This window comes from Delphinapterus leucas, chromosome 14 (genome assembly GCF_059928025.1).
Source record: "Delphinapterus leucas isolate spDelLeu-1000000601 "Yukka" chromosome 14, BTC_Dleu_Yukka2, whole genome shotgun sequence".
Classification (NCBI taxonomy): domain Eukaryota; kingdom Metazoa; phylum Chordata; class Mammalia; order Artiodactyla; family Monodontidae; genus Delphinapterus; species Delphinapterus leucas.
In genome coordinates, this window is record NC_143142.1 from 12114518 (window position 1) to 12138158 (window position 23641).

The window sequence follows — 23641 nt, forward strand, 5'->3', positions numbered from 1 at the left end:
TTCTGGCTTGTAGAGTTTCTGCTGAGAAATCAGCTGTTAACCTTATGGGAGTTCCCTTGTATGTTACTTGTCATTTTTCCCTTGTTGCTTTTAATAATTTTTCTTCGGCTTCTCGTCAATTTGATTACTATGTGTCTTGGCGTGTTTCTCCTTGGGTTTTGCTTCCTGGACTTGGGTGGCTATTTCCTTTCCCATGGTAGGGAAGTTTTCGACTGTAATCTCTTCAAATACTTTCTCGAGTCCTTTCTCTCTCTCTTCTCCTTCCGGAACCCCTATAATGCGAATGTTGGTGTATTTAATTTTGTCTCAGAGGTCTCTTAGGCTGTCTTTTCATTCTTTTCTCTTTATTCTGTTTCACGGCAGTGAATTTCACCATTCTGTCTTCCAGGTCACTTATCCGTTCTTCTGCCTCAGTTATTCTGCTACTGATTCCTTCCAGTGTATTTTTCATTTCAATTATTGTATTGTTCATCTCTGTTTGTTTGTTCTTTAATTCTTCTAGGTCTTTGTTAAACATTTCTTGCATCTTCTTGATCTTTGCCTCCATTCTTTTTCTGAGGTCCTGGATCATCTTCACTATCATTATTCTCACTTCTTTTTCTGGAAGGTTGCCTGTCTCCACTTCATTTAGTTGTTTTTCTGGGGTTTTATCTGTTCCTTCATCTGGTACATAGCCCTCTGCCTTTTCATCTTGTCTATCTTTCTGTGAATGCAGTTTTCGTTCCACAGGCTGCAGGATTGTAGTTCTTCTTGCTTCTGCTGTCTGCCCTCTGGTGGATGAGGCTATCTAAGAGGCTTCTGCCAGCTTCCTGATGGGAGAGAGTGGTGGTGGGTAGAGCTGGGTGTTGCTCTGGTGGGAAGAGCTCAGTAAAACTTTAATCTGATTGTTTGCGGATGGGTGGGGCTGAGTTCCCTCCCTGCTGGTTGTTTGGCCTGAGATGACCCAGCAATGGAGCCTACAGGCTCTTTGGTGGGGTTAATGGCAGACCGCAGGAGGGCTCACAGCAAGGAGTACTTCCCAGAACTTCTGCTGCCAGTGTCCTTGTCCCCATGGTGAGCCACAGCCGCCCCCCAACTCTGCAGGAGACCCTCCAATACCAGCAGGTGGGTCTGGTTCAGTCTCCTATGGGGGTCACTGCTCCTTCCCCCTGGGTCCTGACACACACACTATTTTGTGTGTGCCCTCCAAGAGTGCAGTCTCTGTTTCCCCCAGTCATGTCGAAGTCCTGCAATCAAATCCTGCTAGCCTTCACAGTCTGATTCTCTGGGAATTCCTCCTCCCGTTGCCGGACCCCCAGGTTGGGAAGCCTGACGTGGGCCTCAGAACCTTCACTCCAGTGGGTGGACTTCTGTGGTATAAGTGTTCTCCAGTTTGTGAGTCACCCCCCCAGCGGTTATGGGATTTGATTTTATTGTGATTGCGCTCCTCCTACCATCTCATTGCGGCTTCTCCTTTGTCTTTGGATATGGGGTATCTTTCTGGTGAGTTCCAGTGTCTTCCTGTCGATGACTCTTCAGCAGTTAGTTGTGATTCCGGTGCTCTCCCAAGAGGGAGTGAGTGCACGTCCTTCTACTCCGCCACCTTGAACCAATCTCTTACCACTGATACATTTTAATATTAAAACATGTACAAAATGCATATGAATATTCAATCCTCATCTACGTATTTACCTGTATAACTTTTCAGTACTTTGGAATTCAGCAAATTAACCATGAAGGTCTCCCTACGACCTCATGTCCATCTCAACATGGAGAAAACCACCTCTGTATCACTAAGTTGCGGTTAAAGCCCACGAGGAGGTAAGCCCCGACGTGGATGTCACGTTTGAGACATCCCTGTTTGCAGCACGGTCAGATATCCAGCAAATAGTGTGTGTTCAGTAAGCAGTCGTTCACAATGACAGCAACGTTAGCAACAAAAGTGGACCCTTTGGTAGTCAACATCACTCAACAACCCAGAAAACTGGTCTCCAAGAGCTATTTTCTTAAACTTTTCCAAGCAAAAAGTAAATAAATATGAAAAATGTTAAAGGTTTAAGGTGAAAGTGAAGAGGAAATGAGATACTTATTTACTTTGTGAACTTTCAATTTCAAATTATTCATCCTGCTTGTAAAATACAGTTTTTAGTTCTCCTCTGGAATGGAACCTTGAAGAAAAGGAAAGATGGATTTCATATTCTGGTGTAGGTATGGAGAATGGTGCCAGAATCCATGAGCCTTTGATCCCAAAGGCTCTTCCAGACAGGTATTTCAACTTGTGACGAGTGCAATAACCAATCCAGAGTCTTTTCACGTCCGCGTACAGGGAATGATTATCCTAAGAGACGTTAGCAATTATTTTCCAGCGTGATGTAAGCTGAGGCAGCAGCGCCAAGCCAGTGTCCTTGTCAAACACACCCCAGCCTCCTGGATTACTTCACTCACGTCACCCTGATTAGGATGCGTGCCGCGTGCTGCTAAATACAATCTGCCACCGAATGCCAAGCACTTCAGAACTAAATTAGGAAATATGTCCAAATACACAGAATGACGCTGAGAGCTGTAAGTGGGTCTCTCTCTTCCTTTATGAGGCATGAGACTCATCGTCAACATAATGCTCTTAAATGAGGCAATTCTATCTCCTAACCCTCCACCTCTGAGAGCAAAATTTAATTCAGGCAGCAAAAGAATTAATAAAGATGATTAGCATCATAAAAACGTTTTCATGGGTAGAAGTATTTTTGACAGATTCAGGAAGTATGAGACTAAAAACAAACTTTAAAGGGCTATTTGGGCACAAAGGGCCACATTAAGAGAGTTGACACTGATCTTTGCCCTGCAACATGATGAAGAGATGAGGCCAGAGTAACTGCTATTCCATTTGTTTTCGTTTACAATCATGTGCCACTTAGCAACGACTACCTTTAAGATCATTTATGCCACTGAAGTGTGAGAACCCAAGAATGCAACGTCAACACTTAAGAGTCCATTTTCATCTAAAAGTAAAAGACGTTCAAGCAGCCCTTCTCACCACATACCCCTTGCCCAGAAAGACACAGGAATTGATGAAAAAGTACCAAACAATTTCCTGCCCAATCATTCCTGCCAGCAATAAGCATGGCCCTTAGGAGATCCCGTTAGAGAAGTAACAGGAGAGCAATGGGTTCCTCAATCCATTTCAGAAACCCTCAGCTCCCAAATAGCCTCCAAGGACAGACCAGCTCAACACGACTCCACAGGTAAAGGGAAAACTTTAAACCACCTAACTGCTTAAAGAATCAAGGGGGCTTCCCTGGTGGCGCAGTGGTTAAGAATCTGCCTGCCAATGCAAGGGACACAGGTTCGAGCCCTGGCCTGAGGAAGATCCCACATGCCACGGAGCAACTAAGCCCATGCGCCACAACTACTGAGCCTGAGCTCTAGAGCCCGCAAGCCACAACTACTGAGCCCACGTGCCACAACTACTGAAGCCTACGCGCCTAGAGCCCATGCTCCACAGCAAGAGAAGCCACGACAATGAGAAGCCCGCGCACCACAACAAGGAGTAGCCCCCGCTCACCCCAACTAGAGAAAGTCTGCACACAGCAACGAAGACCCAACGCAGCCAATAAATAAATTAATTAATTAAAAAAAAAAAGAATCAAGGAATGTGGGTGCTGGACAGGAGACCAAAAGTCACATGTCCAACCCTCCTCATTTTACAAAAAAGAGGCAGATGAGCCTACTGTCTTTAAAGAACCGTGGGTTCTCCCTCAAATGGTAGCAAACAAGCCGAGAAGGGGCACATATCAGTGTGTGCTGTAGCTCTGTCCACCCTAATGGCGGTCTGATAAGGCTGTCAGTCCCACTGCACTGATTCTAGGTAAAGCATGTGATTCTAGATGAGGTCATTCATCCTCAAAGCAGAGAGCTACAAAATAACTTAAATGAAGGCAGGACCAGACAGAGCTCTGTTTATTCCTTCTGGCCTCATTTTGTTGTGACCCTTCTGTAAAGCCTGTGAGAGGAAAGATGTTAAGGAACTGCTAGGAGAATGGGATGCACTGCCATCCTCCACTTTCCAAGGAACACCTACTATAGAGGGCAACAGCTATCAAAATCATGAAGGCACAGCACCCTCTGACCCAGCAAGTCTTTACTTTGAGGAACTAATCCTACAAATACATTCATGTGGACCAAGTGTTGTTCACAATAGCAAAAGACTGGGAGCAAGCTAACATCCATCAATAGGGGGTAGGGTTGCAGAATTACTTAAGGTACAACTACAAGGTGCAATATCATAAAATTGCAAAAAATAAAACCTACCAGGAAGTTCTTTATTATGTTATAAGAAATGATGAAACGATCTCTAAGAGATTCTGTTGCACAAAAAAGCAAGAGGCAGGACAAAAATAGAGTATTTTACTATTTATATTTTTTAGAAAGAGGGGATTGAGGGCATGTATGGACAATTTGCTTACATATGCATAAAAAATCTCTGGAAGGATGTGCAAGACACTGGCAACACTGATTTAGCTGCTCCAGGAAGAGAAACTGGGTGGCAGGTTGAAAAGAGTGGGAAGGAGTCATCCCACTGCACACCCTTCCTTTCATGTCTTTTGATTTCTGAATCAGGTGAATGCATTACCTAGTCAAAAAATACTTTTTTTTTTTTTAAAGATGTTTAAAGATCTGCTCTTTTAAGAAAGAGTGCAAATAGATAATAGCCTTTTTTTTTCCTACAACTTTACGTGGCCAAAGAAAGAACAAGCCGGCAAACCCAAGCGTGGCCCCTAATGTTAGAGCACTAACACCTTCTCTGAGCCTTCCTACCAGAGCTGGAAATGACTGAACCAGCTGTATTCACAAGACTTTTCTTAAGATTAAATGGATAAACTTCTGCTAAGTTACTTGGTTTCATTTCCTTAGAAAACTAAGTATGTTTACTAACAGAGCTAAGTTGCTTGACAAATACCCGTCTGCTGAAACATGTGCACAATGTTGTTTTGGTGCTCCAACGCCAGGACACAACTGGTGCTCTGTAACTCTCCGCGATAAATACATGGCAGGCTGGCTAGTAGATGTGCGAATGGATGCGTCTGAACCATTATGACTGATGCTCAGACAGCTGTGGTGTCTATAAAATGCTAATGTGACCATCATATGGTGTAAAGACATTTTCCAAGTAAACAAAAGTAACACTGCTGAAATACTCCTACAGGTCAGGGAAATTTCAGTTCCTGACTAAAATTCTATTACCAACATTTGAACTTCATGTCTGCTTTTATCACAGTTAATCAACAGTGGACTTTAGCTAACCCCCAGTTCTGTATCAGGTATAAAGGAAGAGAAACCAGACTCTGTGTTCTCATAAAGCCTTCATCTGAATCCTAAACATACAGGCCCAGAGGCACAGACACAAACCCTCACGTGGACACAGCTCCAGGCAAACTCTACTGCTCCCAGTCTCATACCAACCTAGTAAAACGTGCCGCCAGGCCGGATGGAGACCGACAGGACCAAAGCGTGGAGCTCACAAGCAAGGTGACACAGAGCCTGCACATAAGACTTAAGAATTATGACAGTACATTATGGGGTGGCAGGATGCTACTAAAATCTCACAGAGCCACCCATTACATGGCTTAATTCACACAGAAATGTTGGTTTTTCTGAGGAAGCAGAAAATCCATTAAACATAATCAGACAGAAAGTCCTACCTCTGCAAAAATAAGGAAAGTTTCACAGTTAAAGCTTGGCTTCCCTCACGTTCAAGTGGGTGGTGTTCATGTTGGAAAAGCATCTCAATGCAGTTACCACCAGCACTACTAACAACAACCCATCCGCCCACACAAGTGTTTGAAGGTTTGGTGGTATACTCAAAATACTTGCATGACTAAACGCTACTGTCAGATTTCAAAGAGGCACTTAAACACATTCTTGTAGCAAATTTACTTCCACTCTTAATTTTAAAACACCAATGAAAACTACCCGCTAACAAGTTATTAGAGGAACTATAAACTTTTAATAATGAATTTTTATCAAATTAACATAAGAATCAGCTAATTCTTATAATTAACGCTTTTTAATTGGGTTGGAAATATTGAGAGGCATCCAAAAAAGTGCTTACTTACATCAACACCTAAAGGATGCTCCCAGTCTATTTTTTTTTTCCCAATCTAATTTTGTGCTGAGCTATCCCTTTAACTGGTTTCTCAAATATATCCACTGCAACTGTATCACTACAGAAACAGATCCACTCAGGTAAGTCAGAGAAATAGAACCTGTTAGGTGAAAAGTTTATTAAAAATATGAAAAATTTAAACCAGGCTAGGATTAAATAAACTATCACCTCACTACACTGAGAACTCGAGAAATAAGTGAGATAACTGAAACTTGAAAGCATGATGGATGAAAAATTAGAAAGCGAACAGTCTCTCTCCTCTCATCAAATGAGCTCACCAGGGATCAGAAAAGAAAGTGTTTTCGAAGGCCAAGAAAGGAAACTGCCTTAGGAAACCAACTGCTGTCCCTTTCCCCCCACGTCCTGGGAAGACAAAACACAGGAATGACTTCATCACAGACTTTCCAGCTAAGATATGCTGACTATGCTCCAGCGAAGCAGGCCAGCTTGAGCACAAAGGGGTCCCTTCTCACAGTGAGACTAAACTAAGCCACATGTAGTTTCTACGGCTTTATCTAGCTTCCTGGGTGAAGCACATATAATTGGAGTCCATGTTGCAAAACCAGTGAACACCTAGATAGGTGAGATTTGACCTTACAGGTGACTGCGTAGGAGAAACAAGATGTAAAAATCACAACCAGAGGCTAGACTCAAACTATGAGAGCTGGAAAGAACAGGAAGCACACAGTGATCGTTAACTCCAATGCCAGGTACTATGCTTAAAGCTTTACACATATGTTTTCATTTAATCCTACAATTCTGTGAAGTAGGTACCATTATGAACTCCCTTTTACAAATGAGGGAACTGAGGCATAATGAGGGTTAAGCAACCTGTTTAAGGTCACACAGGGTAGCAGGTGGTAGGTCTGCAGCTGGAACGCAGACGGTGTGCATCCAGAGACTGGCTCTTTTCCAGTTCACAACACTGCTACGTGAAAAGGGCCTCCTTCCTTGGGAGAAGGACGTCATCAGAGGAGCTGCTGGCTCAGAGAAGTTCCTTCCCAGGGTTACACCCACTGCCAGCAGGGTCAAGACCCAGCAAACTGGAGGAAAAGCAAAATAAAACGAACCTTTATCCCTCTCCCCCGATTCCACTGGAAGAGAAAGAGTTCTGTAAGTCAGCTTTAAGACTAAGTACTTGGCCTGCAGTCAGGATGGTAAAATACTAAGTAGTGATAAAATTGAGTCATCATGCAAAGAATTTCAATTAAAAACTTATCTCCTTGTTTCTGGCTGAAAGAGTATCAGAGGCACTTTTACAAACTGTGGATAAGAATGTAAATTTTGATGCAACCTTTTTAGAAGGCAACTTGGCAATGTCCATCAACCCTCTGACCAAACAACATAATTGCTAGCAATTTATCCTAGAGATTTACAAGTTGCAACACACACTGTAGCGCTGTCTATAACAGCCCAAACAGAGAAAGCAACGTAAATGCCCACTAGTGAGGAGACTGGTTAAGCAGACTTCGGGTTGTAAGCATCGCTGGAATTCTAGGGAGAGGGAGCTCACATGGAATGCTCTCCAGGGTACATTACTGAATAAAAACGTTGGGCACAGAACAGTATGTACACTATGATCTCATTTCAACAAAGGTATGTTTTTTAGTGTATAAATGTACCTATATATGCATTAAAATTTTCTAGATGGATACCTAAGAACTGTTAATAGTTTCTTCTGTGGAGTAGGGCTGGGGGAAGGGAAGAGAAAGAAAACAATTACTTATATTATATCATTTTGAACTACCTGAATTTTTTTTAACCAGGCTGATATATACTGCCTGAACACATCTTTTAAAAATATATTAGAGATCTTTAATTTTTAAATTGCCTTTAAAAAAATAAAATCCATGTTCTTTTTTGTTAATTGCACATCTTGCTATTTTTGTACCTTGTTTCCTTCGTACACCCATCCCAGACTCTTCACACCAAAAGCAGCCTGGTTGGAGGAGACATCTAGACATGTGACAGGCTGCCCGTAGACATAATGGAGGGTTCTGGCAGAGTCTTCGGCTTTTAGCAAGTATACCAGATCTCCAGCAGTGGCTACGGCCACAGGATATCTTCCAGTATCTGGAACTATTTCAAGGTAGTCAACCTGTTAAAGAATAAGAGTCGTTTTACTCCTTCAGGTCTCGCCTACAATTCATCCTGACTTGCTCAAAAATACACAATTCCTCCTACACATCAATGAGAAGACCAGCAACCCAACAGAAAAAGACGGGCCAAGGGCCAGTTCACAGGAAGTGAAACACAGCTCCTACACAAATGAAAAGATGCTCATCGTAAAAGAAACACAACACACTCCTAACAAGAGAAATAAAAGGTGAAAATTCACCAAGATAGCATTTTCATCTGTCATATCAATAAAGATCAATTAGTCTGATAAGACATTGGGCTGGAAGTGGAAAGGGGACAACCACATTTATGGATCCCATTAAGGTTGGTGGGATGTAATCTGGTCCAAAATCTGGGAACACTTAACACAATGTCAGATGAGCATAGGCTCTGACACAGCAAGTCACTTCTAGGAATTTATTTACAAATAAACACACATTTATGCAAAACGACTGTGTACAACATTATTTGCTGTAGCACTATTTGGTCAATAGCTAAAAACTAGAAAACCCTAAACATGCCTTACTAAGGGACTAATTAAATAACTTACAGTACATCCATGTATTGGAATACCATGTGGTCACAGAAAAAAGCAGGAAGACAACCTTTATAAACTCATACAAACGGGGTCACCTCTAAGATAAATTTGGGGGAAAAAAACAAGGTAACAGGATTCACAGTGTGCTACTATGTGTAAAGGTGGGGCAGAGGAAGCCTGTGACACGCTTGTCTTATACGTGCACAAATCTAACTAACAACGGCTGCCTTCAGGGAGGGAAATGAGTTGTGGGACAGAGTGGAAAGGAGATTCTTACTGTAAACCTTATTGTGTTTTTTAAATTCTGAACCACGAGGCTAGAATAACTATTCAAAAATAAAAGTTTTTATTTTTTTCACAAGAAACTGAATACATAACATAAAATTCACTCAGTTCCAAATTAGCCAAAATCACATTTTATTTATTTATTTTTGCGGTACGCAGGCCTCTCACTGTTGTGGCCTCTCCCGTTGCGGAGCACAGGCTCCGGATGCGCGGGCTCAGCAGCCATGGCTTACGGGCCTAGCCGCTCAGCGACATGTGGGATCTTCCCGGACCGGGGCACGAACCCACGTCCCCTGCATCAGCAGGCGGACTCTCAACCACTGCGCCACCAGGGAAGCCCCGAAATCACATTTTAACATTTGTGCAAATAGCAAAAATGTGTTGCTAAAAGGTTAAAAGCACCCGAGTTATCTACTTTCTCCCGGTTTCAGTGCCATCCTAGGGTAGGAAGGCCACTGCAAGCACTTTTATGCCACACAGTCCTCCGGCCGCATCACTGCTACTACTTTCTCTAATCTGCGTAGGTATGAGGAGCTGCCTTTAAGAGTAACTTGCTTTCCTATGTTCGTTAAGTGGCATGCTTCCCCCGAGTGCAGTTTACGTCGGGTTTTCACCTCCCTGAGTAAATTCTGAGAGTACAGAAGCAGAAGGTAAGCCACCTATGTGATTATGAAAATCCATGGTCCCTGACAAGAAGCCAAACGAGTTCAAAGACCTGAATCCTGAGAACTGTCCAGAAGCGCTCGAGAGAGTAAACATCTGGGTGGCTCTGCTAGCCCTGAGGACCCACAGTGTGAGTAGTGGCCCCACATCCCCAGCCGAGGGCCCATCGCGAAGGACAGCTGTTCTAGGCCAGTATTACCAACCTGGGAACACTGCCACTGTGATTCAGGGAGCCTATCTGAGGAAGACAAAGATGGCCCAGCAGCCCGGGCCAGGGGCTGCCTTTTCCAGAGACAGTACATTCTGTGGCCAGTCCTCATCCAGGGTGAGAAATAACACATAAAGAGCGTTATAACACAGGGCTCCAGCAATGGCCGCTTCATTCCTCTCTCCCCTATCCTAAAAATCACTTCTTGCTTTCCTAAAATCAACACCCTCAGTCTAGCCGTTTAATTCACCTTCATGCTGGATGTGTGATAGACCAAGAGGCTCAGACTGACTGCGGTTGTGCCATCTTCTGGGAACTGTAAACAACTTCAAAAAGCTTCCGGTCGATGCCAGGATGCCACCTTATTGCCAAGGCCGGATTTGCACTTTCTGAAGGGACTCACGTCTCAAGTAATTGTCTGAGTTCATATAGCTATTGTTGATCTACAGTGTTCTTTAGGCAGAAACCAAATAACAAGCACTATGTAGTTTTGAGAACAGACAGAAATATGGTACTTTCACATTTTTCTAATAAAACCCCAAGAGAAGAAGACAGCATCAGGCAGTTTTGAGAACACTACACTAGAACCGCAGAGGCTGAGCATTAGAGGCACAAGCAGCTTACAGAGGTGAAGCAGTGATGCCATGGCTTTTTAGTTATTCATGTCTAACAAGATTTTCACCAGGGGAAAAGGGAGAGGAACAGGATTTGTTCCAGGTCAGGCCATCAATTCATTATTCAGCGTTGGCTTTTCTGTTCACTCCCCCACCAGTGCCAAAATCAAGTTTGCTTTAAATTAAATCCAAATTCAGCATAGACAGATTTCAGCTCTTCCTTCTTACCACCAAATCATCTCCCACCATGCAAATGTTGAGGCTCATGTACAAGTGAACTCAGAAACAGGCTCTATGTAATGAACTAGTAAGGTTAACTGAGCTTCACACACGACGTCATGGAACACGGCTACCCGATTAACACTGACTTGAATCTATACTCACTCAAGAGTTACCCTTAATGCCAAGTGAGAAAATCTTCGGATGGAGAAAGTGTAGGATGGAAACTTTCTTTCCCATATAGCCTGCGATGGTACCACTGAACTCATCTTCACTTATGTATCAGGCCAGATCCTGATCTCAGATTTCCAGGGGTGAACGTTCTGTTAATGTGAAGGAGGCTGAGGACCACAGTGATGAGAAACTGCAACCCCGATGTCAGCCTTGAGGTCAGAATCAACTTCTTATCAGGGGCGAGTCAATTCACTGCTCTAAGATTTTATTGGCTGCTTGGTAAATGAGGAAAATACAACTACTTATTTTGCAAGGCTGTTGTGAGATTTATGGACATGAGGCCCACAGAAAGCCCTGAGTGAATGAGCACGGCCAACATCATTACTATCTGTTTATATCAGACCCAAAGATTCTAAGAATGAAAAATAAAATGACCAGACTAAAAGCTCACCAGTTTCTGAACTTCAAATTCTGCAGCTATTTGCCAGTATCCCTCCTCATTGGGGCGTAACATTACGACATCAAAAGCAGAAGCTGTGGCAACAGTTGCATCTTCCTGGCTGAGGGCCAGTGCTTGTATTCTTGCATCATGCTCAAAACGATGAATAGGATACCTTCCAGTCCTTAGATCCCAAATATTAAGAAATCCTATGTAGAAAAAAAATTCAGGTAACAATTTTAAATCATGCAACATAAAGAAAATATAAAAGATAAATAATAAATTGGTAAAAAAAATCTGCATTACATATAACAAAGAGCCTATTTCCTTAATATATAAAGAGCTTCTAAGATTCAATAAGAAAAAAGCAACTGAAAAGTGAGCAAAGGACATGAGTGTGCTATGGTGTTCATAGAAAAAGAAATGCAGTTGACATATAAACATTTAAAAAATATAAAAATTCACTCACAATTAGAAAAATAAAAACTAAAATAGGATACTATTTTTCACCAATCAAATTGACAAAGACAAAAATTTCATAAAACGTTTTGTTTTTGAGGATATGGGGAAACAGGCTTTCTCTTAAATTCTTCATAGGAATGTGAACTATTTCAACTAACTCTGGAGGCAATTTGATAATATCTACCAAATCACAAATGTATATAAGATAGTTACTACGTTTTAAATTATGTCAAAAGATTGGAAGCTACCTAAATGTCCACCAATAGAGAAATACTTAAATAATGGTATCTCCATAGTTTGGAATTTAAATAAAATGAGCAATTAAAAGAGTCAGCCTTATACATGAGCTATATAAAATGATCAACAAAATATACTGTTAAATGAAAAAAGGAAGGACAGAATAGTGGTATAGTATGCTATGTTACTTTTGCATTTTAAAAAATGTACAAGCACACATACACACAAATGTATACACAGAGTATCCTGGAAGGATACTTAAGAAACTTAACAATGAAAAAGAAATTGTTAAGAATTGTTAAGGCCTCTAAGGAAAGAAACCAGGGAAAAGGGACAAGAGTAGGAGAGAAATTTACTATAACATCCCCTTGTATATTCTGAAAAATTTCCCCAAAATTATCCTTGCCAAAAAGATAAATTTTTAAAAAATGCTTTTATGAGAGATCTAAGAAGAATGGGAGGACATAATTGTTCAGTAGTTTTAATATATGGAGTTCTTAATTCATTCCCTTATTTGTCTATGCAACAGATAATTTTTTCTAGTTTTGTTAAAAATATAATTGACACAGAACATTATAGAAGCTTAAGGTGTACAACAGAATGATTTGATATATGTATATACTGTGAAATGATTACCACAATAAGTTTAGTTAACATCACCTCACATAGTTACAAACGTCCTTTTCCTTATAATGAGAACTTTTAAGATCTATTCTCTCAGCAACTTTCAAATATACAATACAGTATTATTACCTATAGTCATCATGCTGTACATTACATCCCCAGAACTTATTTATTTTATAACTGGAAGCTTGTACCTTTTGACCACCTTCAACCAATTCCTCTACCCCTGGCAACCACAAATCTGATCTCTGTTTCTATGAGGTTCTTCTTTTTTTTAAGATTCCACATATAAATGAGATCATACAGCATTTGTTTTTTTCTCTTATCTCACTTAGCATAATGCCCTCAAGATCCATCTATGCTGCTGCAAATAGCAGGATTTCCTCCTTGGTTATGGCTGAGTAGTGTTCCACTGTATACATACACCACATCTTCTTTATCCACTCATCTGTCAACGGACACTTAGGTTGTTTCCATGTTTGGCTATTGTGAGTGAACACGAGGGTGCAGATATCTCTTCAACATAGTGATTTCATTTCTTTCAGATATATACCCAGAAGTCAAATCGCTGGATCACATGGTAGTTCTACTGTTAATTCTTTGAGGAAACTCCATACTGTTTTCCACAGTGGCTGCACCAGTTTACACGCCCACTAACACTGCATGAGGGCTACCTTTTCTCCACATCCTCACCATTTGCTATCTCTTGTCTTTGATGATAGCCATTCTAAGAGGTGAAGTAACATGCCAGAAATTATTATTGAGCACTTTTTATATGCCAGGCACTGACCTAGACACTAGCAACATCTGAAAACAGCCACTAACCCACATTCTAAGAGGTTCTTATAAGTATTTTACATCCCTCCTCACCACCACCTTCTTTTAGCCACAGTTAGCAGAGATGTTTTATTTTGCATAGTCTAAAACACGAGCTTGACTATCCCAGACTTGTTAAAAACCATGATTTAAGGAATTCCCTGGCAGTCCAGTGGTTAGGACTCCACGCTTCCACTGCCGGGGGCCCGGGTTCAATCCCTGGTCGGGGAACTAAGATCCTGCAAGATGCATGGGTGGAACAGTCAAAAAAAAACACCACGATTTGCCCACATACTATACACCCTTCTCCCCAGATGAATTCCTCTTCCACACACAGGCTGTGTCTCCACCCTTCTCAAACTGTCTACAGCAATGATATCCAAGTGTAGACCCTGGACAAGCAGCATCAGCAACACTTGGGGGCTTATTAGAAATGCAGGTTCTCGGGCAGCAAACTCTGGGATATATGCCCAAGTTTGAGAACCAGCTGTCTGCAGGAACTTACACTTTTCTATCAGAAATATAAATTTTTCTGTATTTGGAGGGCCACTTATTCTTTTCTTGCCAAATAATTTCTTTTTACCACTCCCATCCACTAAGCTACCTTTTTACCCACAAAGCTTTATTCAAGAAAATAATTACTTTCTGCATCATGCTGGATAATGTCCTGTTCCAATTCCAACTGATTTTATTTTTCAAAAATCACTGAAAATAATTGTGTGCAGATAACACAGTCTGTGGTTGTCTGAGTTCAAATCCAGCTCCGCTGCTTGCTAGCTGAAGGCCTTGGGCAAGTTACTTAAAGCTGAGAGCCTGTTTTTTCACCTGTAAAACTGAAGGTAACATTACCCATTACACAGGACTGTTGGGCAGATTCAAGGAGATAAACCACACAAAATACTGGAGACAGACCAAGCATTTCTACATTTTTATGTATTCTATAGTGCCTGCCATGTTATAGAACATATTTAATCTATTAATAACACTAATCTCCTCTCTACTGCCCATCCATAAATCCAGTCCTATTTCCTACAACTTTCTAAAATAAAGCTTTCACTTCTCATCTTTTTGCAATCCCTCTTCCTATTTTTCTTGTCTTGTACTTTGTCCTTAAACAGTAAATGCTTTGAACTTAGGATCTTACCATAAGGTATCATTCATCACTAAATAAATACTTTGAGTCAGAAGAAAACAATACTTGTGGGTTGCTTTGCAAGCCTTTCAAACTGTCAGTAGGCTAAGTAGGTGATTACAAACAAAAGCAGAGCTTTCTTCAAGTTAAATGTTGCTTCAGATGTAAAACAGTGCACTCTTCTAAGAATTATGATAAACTTGGGGGATAAGCAGATTGCAGAAGGCTCCACAACACATTCCTCTGGCAAATATTTTAGCTAATTCTTTCCATTTTGACTCAGAAGAAGCAGATACACTGCAAAAAACGCCAATGACTCTACACATTAAATAGGAGACAGGCACATTCCAGGATGTGCCTCTTCCAAATAGGCCTGCACTGCATTTGTTTGCAGACATTACAATACAACAGTAAAGCAACCACTATTGCATGAAGCCTCTGAGTGTTCAATCACTTGTCTCCTCTCCTTCAGCGCTAACTTCCATCTTGGGAAGAGCATCATTATCTTCGTTTGACAAAACAGAAGAAACAGAAGCTCTGAGTGGTTCAACAACTGGTCCAAAGCCACTTGGTACGTGAAGTGGCTGGGCTGGAAGTTAGCTAGAAAGTGCAGGATGAGGGCTTCCCTGGTGGCACAGTGGTTGAGAGTCCGCCTGCCGATGCAGGGGACACGGGTACGTGCCCCGGTCCGGGAAGATCCCACGTGCTGCGGAGCGGCTGCGCCCGTGAGCCATGGCCGCTGAGCCTGCGCGTCCGGAGCCTGTGCTCCGCAACAGGAGAGGCCACAACAGTGAGAGGCCCGCGTACCGCCAAAAAAAAAAAAAAAGAAAGTGCAGGATGAGTGGCTGCATTTACAAGTGCATGAAGTAACCATGAGTCCATGAGTAATTGACATAAACTTAACCTGTGTTCTGCCAAGTGTGGAAGTTATTCAACCACAGCTCACTCGAAGCACACATGGAGTTTATCTATAAACACATTTTTCATTACTAATCAAGTACTGGTTTTGTTGGCTTCATTTCCCCAACAGAATTGTATGCAACAAAATACCCTTTACCACAAGGTTGCAGAGCTATTCTAAGAAGGGTCTTTTTAGAAAATATATTCTGGGTGCCACCTAGTTAATGGTCACATCCTTCTCTTCTGAACGCCTGTTGTGTCATGATCTTTGTCTGTTTTCTCTACTGCAGCTCTTAAGTGTGTAACTCGGCCAGATCCTCACTTGTCATCAGTGCCACTATCGTTTGCACAGTCCTCCAAGATCACCTTTAGGTGCATTAACATTTAGGATTGTTGTGTCCTCTTGATGAAGTGACCCTGTATTACATGAAATGTCCCTCTTTGTGTTATGTTCTTTGCTCTGAAATCCACTTTGATATTGATATAGTCACTCCAACTTTCTTCCGGTTAGTGTTAGCATGCTATGTGTTTTTCTGTCCTTTCACTTTGTGTTGTCTTTATATCTAAAGTGGGTCTCTTGTAGATGGCATTTAACTGATCTTGCTTTTAACTGGGGTATTTAGACTACTTATCTTTAATGTGATTATCGGTAAGGATGGGTTTAATCTACCATTTTGCCGCTTGTTTTCTATCTGTCCCATTTGTTCTTTGCTTCCTTTCCCCCTTTTTCTGCCTTCTTTAGGACTGAGTATTTAGATTAACTATGTGTTTATTTCATTTTAATTCCTTTGTTAGTTTATTAGCCAAAACTCTTTGTGTTTATTTTGGTTGTTGCTTTAGGTTTTGGCGCATCTGTAACCACCAGTCTACCTTCAAGCGATATTACACCACTTCACATACGGTGAAGCAGCGTACTCCATCTCCTCCCTCCCAGCCTCTCTGCTATTGTTGCCACTTTTTATTTCTACTGTATGTTATAAACCCCACATACATTGTTATTATTTTGCATAAGCAGGCAACTGTCTTTTAAAGAGAAATAACAAAAAAAGCCATTTATATTTACCCATGTAATTACCACTTCTACTGCTCTTCCCCTTACCACTTTTAACATTATTAAATCCTGCAGCTTTTGCAAGATGTGCAATTTCACTTTGCAACTGTGTTGTTGGATATTTGACCCCAAGACACATGGGCAAGGTGAGCAGGAACAGACACAGCAGCTAACAGGACGGATGCTTGAGTGAAAGCTAATTTTATAAAAGGTCATTTTATTAGTTAATAGAGTTTATATCATGCTACTTTTACAACCTCAAAACTGCAAGGGCTTGAACAGTGAATACCTGAATTATAAGAATGTTTTATAATATTGTAGAGGATTATTATCCATGTTAACCAATATTTAGCCAAAAAGGAGTTAATGCAACAATACATTCAACATGTATTTGAGCCCCTGCCTTTCTAAGCACTGGGGAAACTGCAGTGAACAAGACAAAATAAAACAAAAAAGTCGGGCTTCCCTGGTGGCGCAGTGGTTAAGAGTCCGCCTGCAAATGCAGGGGACACGGGTTCGTACCCCGGTCCGGGAAGATCCCACATGCCATGGAGCAGCTAGGCCCGTGAGCCATGGAGCGGCTGGGCCCGTGAGCCATGGCCACTGCGCCTGTGTGTCCGGAGCCTGTGCTCCACAACGGGAGAGGCCACAACAGTGAGAGGCCCACTTACCGCAAAAAAAAAAAAAAAAGAAAAAAAAAAAAAAAAAAAAACAAAAAAAACAAAAAAGTCCCTGACCGCATGGAGCTGACATTCTAGTGGCATCACCAAGCATCTTGTTTGGGAGCATACAGGAGGGATGTGATCTCTGTTCTCACAAAATTCTCACTGCAGAAAGACATGTTATAGTCACGAAAATATAACAAAAATATAAAAGATATATACACAAACTGCAATGGGACAATGGCTAAGCTTAAAAATGGATAAGTCCTATTGTCAAACTATTTTAAGATTCCCAAAAAGGAGCAGCTAACTTACGCAGACATTTCAAGTTGAACTGGGTCCACATACATTGCACAATATTAGTCAATACCTATCAGAGCCAAATAAATTTCCTTCCCAAACAGGTGATGATTTTAAAAATTTGATGTAAATTCATTTGAAAGGCCAAGTTTTATCATATTGCAGACACAGCACTAATATGGATTTGGCTCCTAGTATTGGGTGGATTTCTGAAGTGGCAGGATTGTGTCCTTTTTCTGCTACATTTCCTACAGAGTGACTTCACAGTACTGAAAGTGGCTGAACATCAATAAAGGTTTGCTGAATGTTTGTCTTATGTTTTAGCAATGGAACATTTGGTTTTAAGAAACAAATCCACTGAAACTCGTTTAAATACAAAAGGAAACAGGCTGAAAAGGAACAAGGCTATTTCATGGAACCCAAGGGCAGGAAATACAGCTGGACAGTAAAAGGGATCAGAACCGGAAGTAGGAAAACATTCAGATCAAGGTAGTACGTTTCTTGTTGCACCATACATCTTGCCTCTGCTTCTCTCTGTAACTGTGCATCCCTCCCTCTCTACACAAAGCAACCTTCTCTATTCCCCACTTCACAAGGTCTTCTACTCCAAGCACACAATTGAGACTGAAAGTCTGCAGCCCAAATGGTTCAGCCAAGAACATGAATCAGCCGCCCCCAGGCCTGGGGTCCCCATCCTTGTCTACTCAGCTGATGTCAAAAGACCAACTCAAATTCTATGAATATGTCTACCTCTAGAGGGGCTTCAGAGCAAGGAGACACTCCAAAAGGTATCTACCACCCTTATCCTGTATGCTAGGCCAAGGTGAAACAAGAGAAAACTTCTCAGCAAATGCAAAGGGAGCTTCTGTGTGGTGACTTAGTAAACAGGTCATTGCCATCATTCCCTGAACCAGGCATAAATAACCCTCAGAGCTGGAGCTGACACCCACACCGGGAAAGCTGAAAGGAGACCAGGTGCCTGTCTTTCTCCATGACAAAACCTCAATGGCTGCATGAAAGATGCTGACCTCTGAGCTAGTGCTGGGATCACAATACTGTTTCATTCATGAGAAAAATGAAAAGGACACAGGCAAAAAAAAACAAAACAAAACAAGGGTCTCTCAAAAACTGCGGAAGACCACAATGAGTGAGGGCCATCAGCCCAATAAAGTAGACAGAAGTAGGGCTTGGCAGTCCCACTGCTCTCTGGGCCCTCCACCTTGACAAGCAGCACCAGGGCTGCAGGAACTCTGAGTTCACCCTAGCCTAGGAACAGTCATTAAGGGGGAGATGAGTAACGATGGCCAGTCTTTGGAGGAGACATAAAGTCTGCTCAGCAGCTGTGGATGGGCACCCATGCCAGTTTGCAGCATGCCCCTTCCACCTCCCAAAGGAGGCCAGCCAGAGTGTGGTAATGAAACTGCACATAGTGGAAATGGGATCTAAATGAGTTTAAACTGATTTATGTTAGCTTTTGTAAAGATTACTGAATATCAGGAAAGTGCTACCACCGTGAAATAATGTCAACAATCCTTAAGACCTCCACCTAATGGTACTTGCACAGAATATTTATATTCCTCATCATAGGAACAAGGACCATAATGGATACCATTTTTGTTTTATTAGGGATGCATATTTAAATTAATCTGCTATTTGCCTAAACAATTAGCTGCTTCTGTTTGCATGCACAAAGCCAAAACTGCAATTAGGGTTCCATCAAAAAGATAAGTCCCAACTAAAACTGTCCCAGTGGAATCATAAGAGCTCAGGGCAGAACTTCCCAAAATTGCTTTTTAGCATAATGGTAATTATGTTAATTGCTTGAAAGGTAAATAACTGCTGAACTGGTTTTGGAAAAAGACAATTAGTATTATCCCTCCCCTCTGATCTTTTTCATGCACCATTAAATTTAAAACAGGTTAACAGTTTAGAAAGTCATAGACTGGTCACTTATTGAACTGCACAATTTGTCTTGTGGTCTTTCGCGCTTTTTTTCTTTTTTTAAATTAATTATTTATTTTTGGCTGAGTTGGGTCTTCCCTGCTGTGCGCGGGTTTTCCCTAGTTGTGGCGAGTGGGCGCTACTCTTCCTTGCGGTGCGCAGGCTTCTCATTGCCGTGGCTTCCCTTGTTGCGGAGCTCGGGCTCTAGGTGCGCGGGCTTCAGTAGTTGTGGCACACGGGCTTAGTTGCTCTGCAGCATGTGGGATCTTCCCGGACCAGGGCTCGAACCCATGTCCCCTGCATTGGCAGGCGGATTCTTAACCACTAGCCACCAGGGAAGTCCCATCGCGCTTTCTAGATCAGAACTTATTTTAGCCATGAGCTCCTGTTCACTTGAGCTTGCACAATAAACACCTGACTCTGCGGCTTGGTCTCAGCTTTATAATAACTAAGTAGACAAGATCAACTAACTGCAGTTCAGGGACACTTAGTGACGTTGACTATTCATAAAGACAGCTGGCAATCTCAATTTCCACCAAGGCAAGTGTAAATAAACACTTGCCTATAAGAAATTAAGGAGGAGTCAAAGGAAATTCTGCAATGAGAAAAAGCATCTTAACAGAAATTTAAAATACACCCATACAGGTCGTAGGTGATCAGTAAATGTTCCTTGCTCTTCCCTGTATGTCAGAGGAGGAGCCATGCAAGAAAGCCAACCTTGCAGATCTCTGGCCGACAGAGAAAAGGCATATTTTTACTACAGTGTAAACGTGGAGCAAACAGGGGCCCAGGGCAGGCCACCTCCCAGCCCTGAGGAGGCTGGCCAAGTGCATCTGTGCGTGTGTGTGCGGGGGGGGATGCTTCTGACCGAGGATGGGGTGAGGATGGAGTTGGGCCCCACCCAGTCCAGGGGCCCTGATATTTGCCCTTCAGGCACTGCTCTCAGCCCAAATATTTGGAGGTTTGCCTGCTGAGTTTCTCCTTGGCCCACGGCAGCCATGGGAGTGCCTACTGTGGGGGGCCTGGGGGGAGGGAGAGAGGGAGAGAGGGAGAGAGGGAGAGAGGGAGAGAGGGAGAGAGGGAGAGAGGGAGAGAGGGAGAGAGGGAGAGAGGGAGAGAGGGAGAGAGGGAGCGAGGGAGCGAGGGAGCGAGGGAGAGAGGGAGAGAGGGAGAGAGGGAGAGAGGGAGAGAGAGAGAAGTGGGAGAGAGAGAGAGAGAGAAGTGGGAGAGAGAGAGAGAGAGAAGTGGGAGAGAGAGAGAAGTGGGAGAGAGAGAGAAGTGGTGGGGGGGGAGAGAGAGAGAGAGAGAGAGAGAGAGAGAGAGAGAGAGAGAGAAATATCTGCATCACGGGCACGTGTTAAAGAATCTGTGTGTTAAAGAGACATGTGCTGAAGAAACCAGTCGTTAAGAGATTTTCAAGGATGCTTCAAGGGTTATTTCTTTGGGCTTCTTCATGTTTGATTCATGTATTAAATCGGGCATTTAGAATAAATAAATAAATATACCCATAGCACTCACTGAACGTGTACCTCTTCACTCATTAAGTCTACACAACATCACTATGAAATGTAAGCCAGAGATGTAAGTGGCGTGAAGTTTGAGAGGACAAAACAAGTTCTGCTTTCATGGGAGAAGAGGCCAGTAGGACATTAAAATCAGTGTAAACAAGGGACATAAAGAAGGGCTAAATCATGGAGGGTCTTGAAACAGAAAAAACTAAATGAAATTTATCTCTCACCTAGATGCTGCATCCACTGTGCATGTCATCCTCAACATCCCAGCTGAACAGAGCTCTAAAGCTGAACTCTCTTGCTTATGGCAGAAAAACAATACATATGAAGTATTCTGGAAGCTGCATTCCAGACTGACAAGGGAATGTGAATGGGCTTGTGGACCAATGAAGTGACTGGTTAGTGCATAAGCAAAGGAACGACAAGACATAAGATCACCAAAGCAGAAACTGAGTCAAGAAGGAGGAAAGATGAATATATTTAGTGGTCTCAAGTTCAAAGCAGAAAGAAAGAACATTCTAAAAAGAAGAATCAAAAACAAAGAGACAGTAAATTAAAAAGGAGGCAAGTGATATAGTGTAGGAATATGACAATGTGACTAAATAGAAGCATTTACAGTTAGCAAAGTCAAAGGAAAAACAGATCGATGGGGAAGAATTTGGACCAGCTCTTCTATAAGGGGAAGTGCAGAGAAGGCAGACAGTGCAAGGAAGACATCATCGTGCACACAGCCACTAACTCCAGCCAATTTTCTCCTGCACTACAACTAAGTGATGTAAACAATATAGAGTATATCTGGAAAACTATATCAGACACTGGGAGTGGTCAACGTCTCTAGAGAAGAGAGGGGGTGACTGGGGGGAACCAGGACCCAGTAGTGGTAGGGAGAGAAAGAACACTTTTTTACTACATGTTTTTTCTACATGTAATACTACATCAAACAATTTGTTATAATTTGTACACATATATTTATAAATATTAATTTTATCAGTGATGAGATAACTTTATTATTTTTCCCAATCATAATCCACATTTTATAATTAATATTTAACACGGATATACAAAATTAAATTAAAAACTCAAATTCTACTTCCGATTCATTGATGGGTTAAAGTGAATTAAATTCCAAAGGAAAGGGCTTCCCTCGTGGCGCAGCGGTTAGGAGTCCGCCTGCCAATGCAGGGGACATAGGTTCGAGCCCTGGTCCTGGAAGATTTCACATGCCAAGGAGCAACTAAACCTGTGCGCCACAACTACTGAGCCTGCTCTCTAGAGCCCGCGAGCCTCAACTGCTGAGCCCGCATGCCACAACTACTGAAGCCCGTGTGCCTAGAGCCCGTGTTCTGCAACAGGAGAGCGCACCACAATGAGAAGCCCGCACACCGCCGCAAGGAGTGGCCCCCGCTCGCCGCAACTAAAGGGAGCCCACGCGCAGCAGGGAAGACCCAATGCAGCCAAAAATGAATAAATAAAATAAATTTTTAAAAAAAACAAAAACTCCAAAGGAATCCGTAACATCACCACCACTTCTCCTGGATCAGGCCGGCACAGGGCCTGGGCTAGGACTAGCATTCAGTAAGTCTTAGCCTCCTTGTTCTTTTTCTTTTTAAAACTACTGTTTACTGCTAACAGGAAAATATGTCTGTCTTCAAAAATAGCTCCACTCATATGTTGAGTGATATAACTGTATAATATTTAGAAACCTGTGTAATTTAAAAGCAGTGCTGGTAACTACTGAAGCTGAGGGACAGGGATATGGGGGCTCATCAGACTATTCTTTCCACTTTTGAATATTTTGAATTTTCCATAATAAAACGGTTTTAAAAAATAATTTGAAAGGCTATCCCTAACAAAAGTAAAAACATATTAACTTGTATCTTACAAATGTTTTCAGTAGCTGCCCTGAAAACTAAGTGACTTCTCAATTAGGATGGATTTACAATGAAACTTCTAATGATAACACTAGAGGATTTTTACATCTATGTTCATGAGGACTATCAATCTGTAGTATACTTGTTATCATATATTAGTTATTATTTTTTCTTCTTTAGTCTTGATAGGTAATGCTGGCCTCACAAGCTGAGTTGAGAAGTGTTCCTCTTCGTCTATTTTATGGAAGTGTGTAGAATAGGTATTATTTCTTCCTTAAGTGTCTGGTAGAATTCACCAGTAAAGCCATTTGGCTTGCAGTCTTCTTTGTGGACACTTCTAAATTACAAATTCAATTTCTTTAATAGAAATATAGCTATTCATGTTTTACAGTTCTTATTAAGTGAACTTAGGTAGTTTGTTTTTCAAAAAATCAATTTATCCATTTTATCTAACTGGTTGAATTTACTGGCATAAAGTTGTTCAAAAGAGTTCACCGTAACTTTTTAATATCTATAGGATCTGTAGTGATGTCCCCTCTTACATTCCTGATGTTAGTAATTCATTTCTTTTCTCTTTTTGTCCTGATCAATCTGGTTAGGGTTTGTCAATTTGATCAAAATTTTCAAAGGAACAGTTGCCCATTTCATTGATTTTCCTCTATTGTTTTTTTCTCTATTCTATTTCATTGATTTCTGCCCTTATCTTTATTACTTTATTCCTTCCACTTATTTTAACT

The 23641-nt window shown here is 41.8% G+C and overlaps 1 protein-coding gene across 1 annotated transcript in view; it reads right to left on the minus strand.

Moving 5' to 3' along the window:
* FBXW8 (F-box and WD repeat domain containing 8) overlaps positions 1-23641 on the minus strand; it is a 114146-nt gene that overhangs the window by 36705 nt on the left and 53800 nt on the right. Inside the window, exons 6-7 of the mRNA XM_022597934.3 lie at positions 11410-11606; positions 8031-8237 (exon numbers count right to left, since the gene is read on the minus strand). Coding sequence (XP_022453642.1) covers positions 8031-8237; positions 11410-11606 — 404 coding nt within the window. The remainder of the gene's footprint in view (positions 1-8030; positions 8238-11409; positions 11607-23641) is intronic.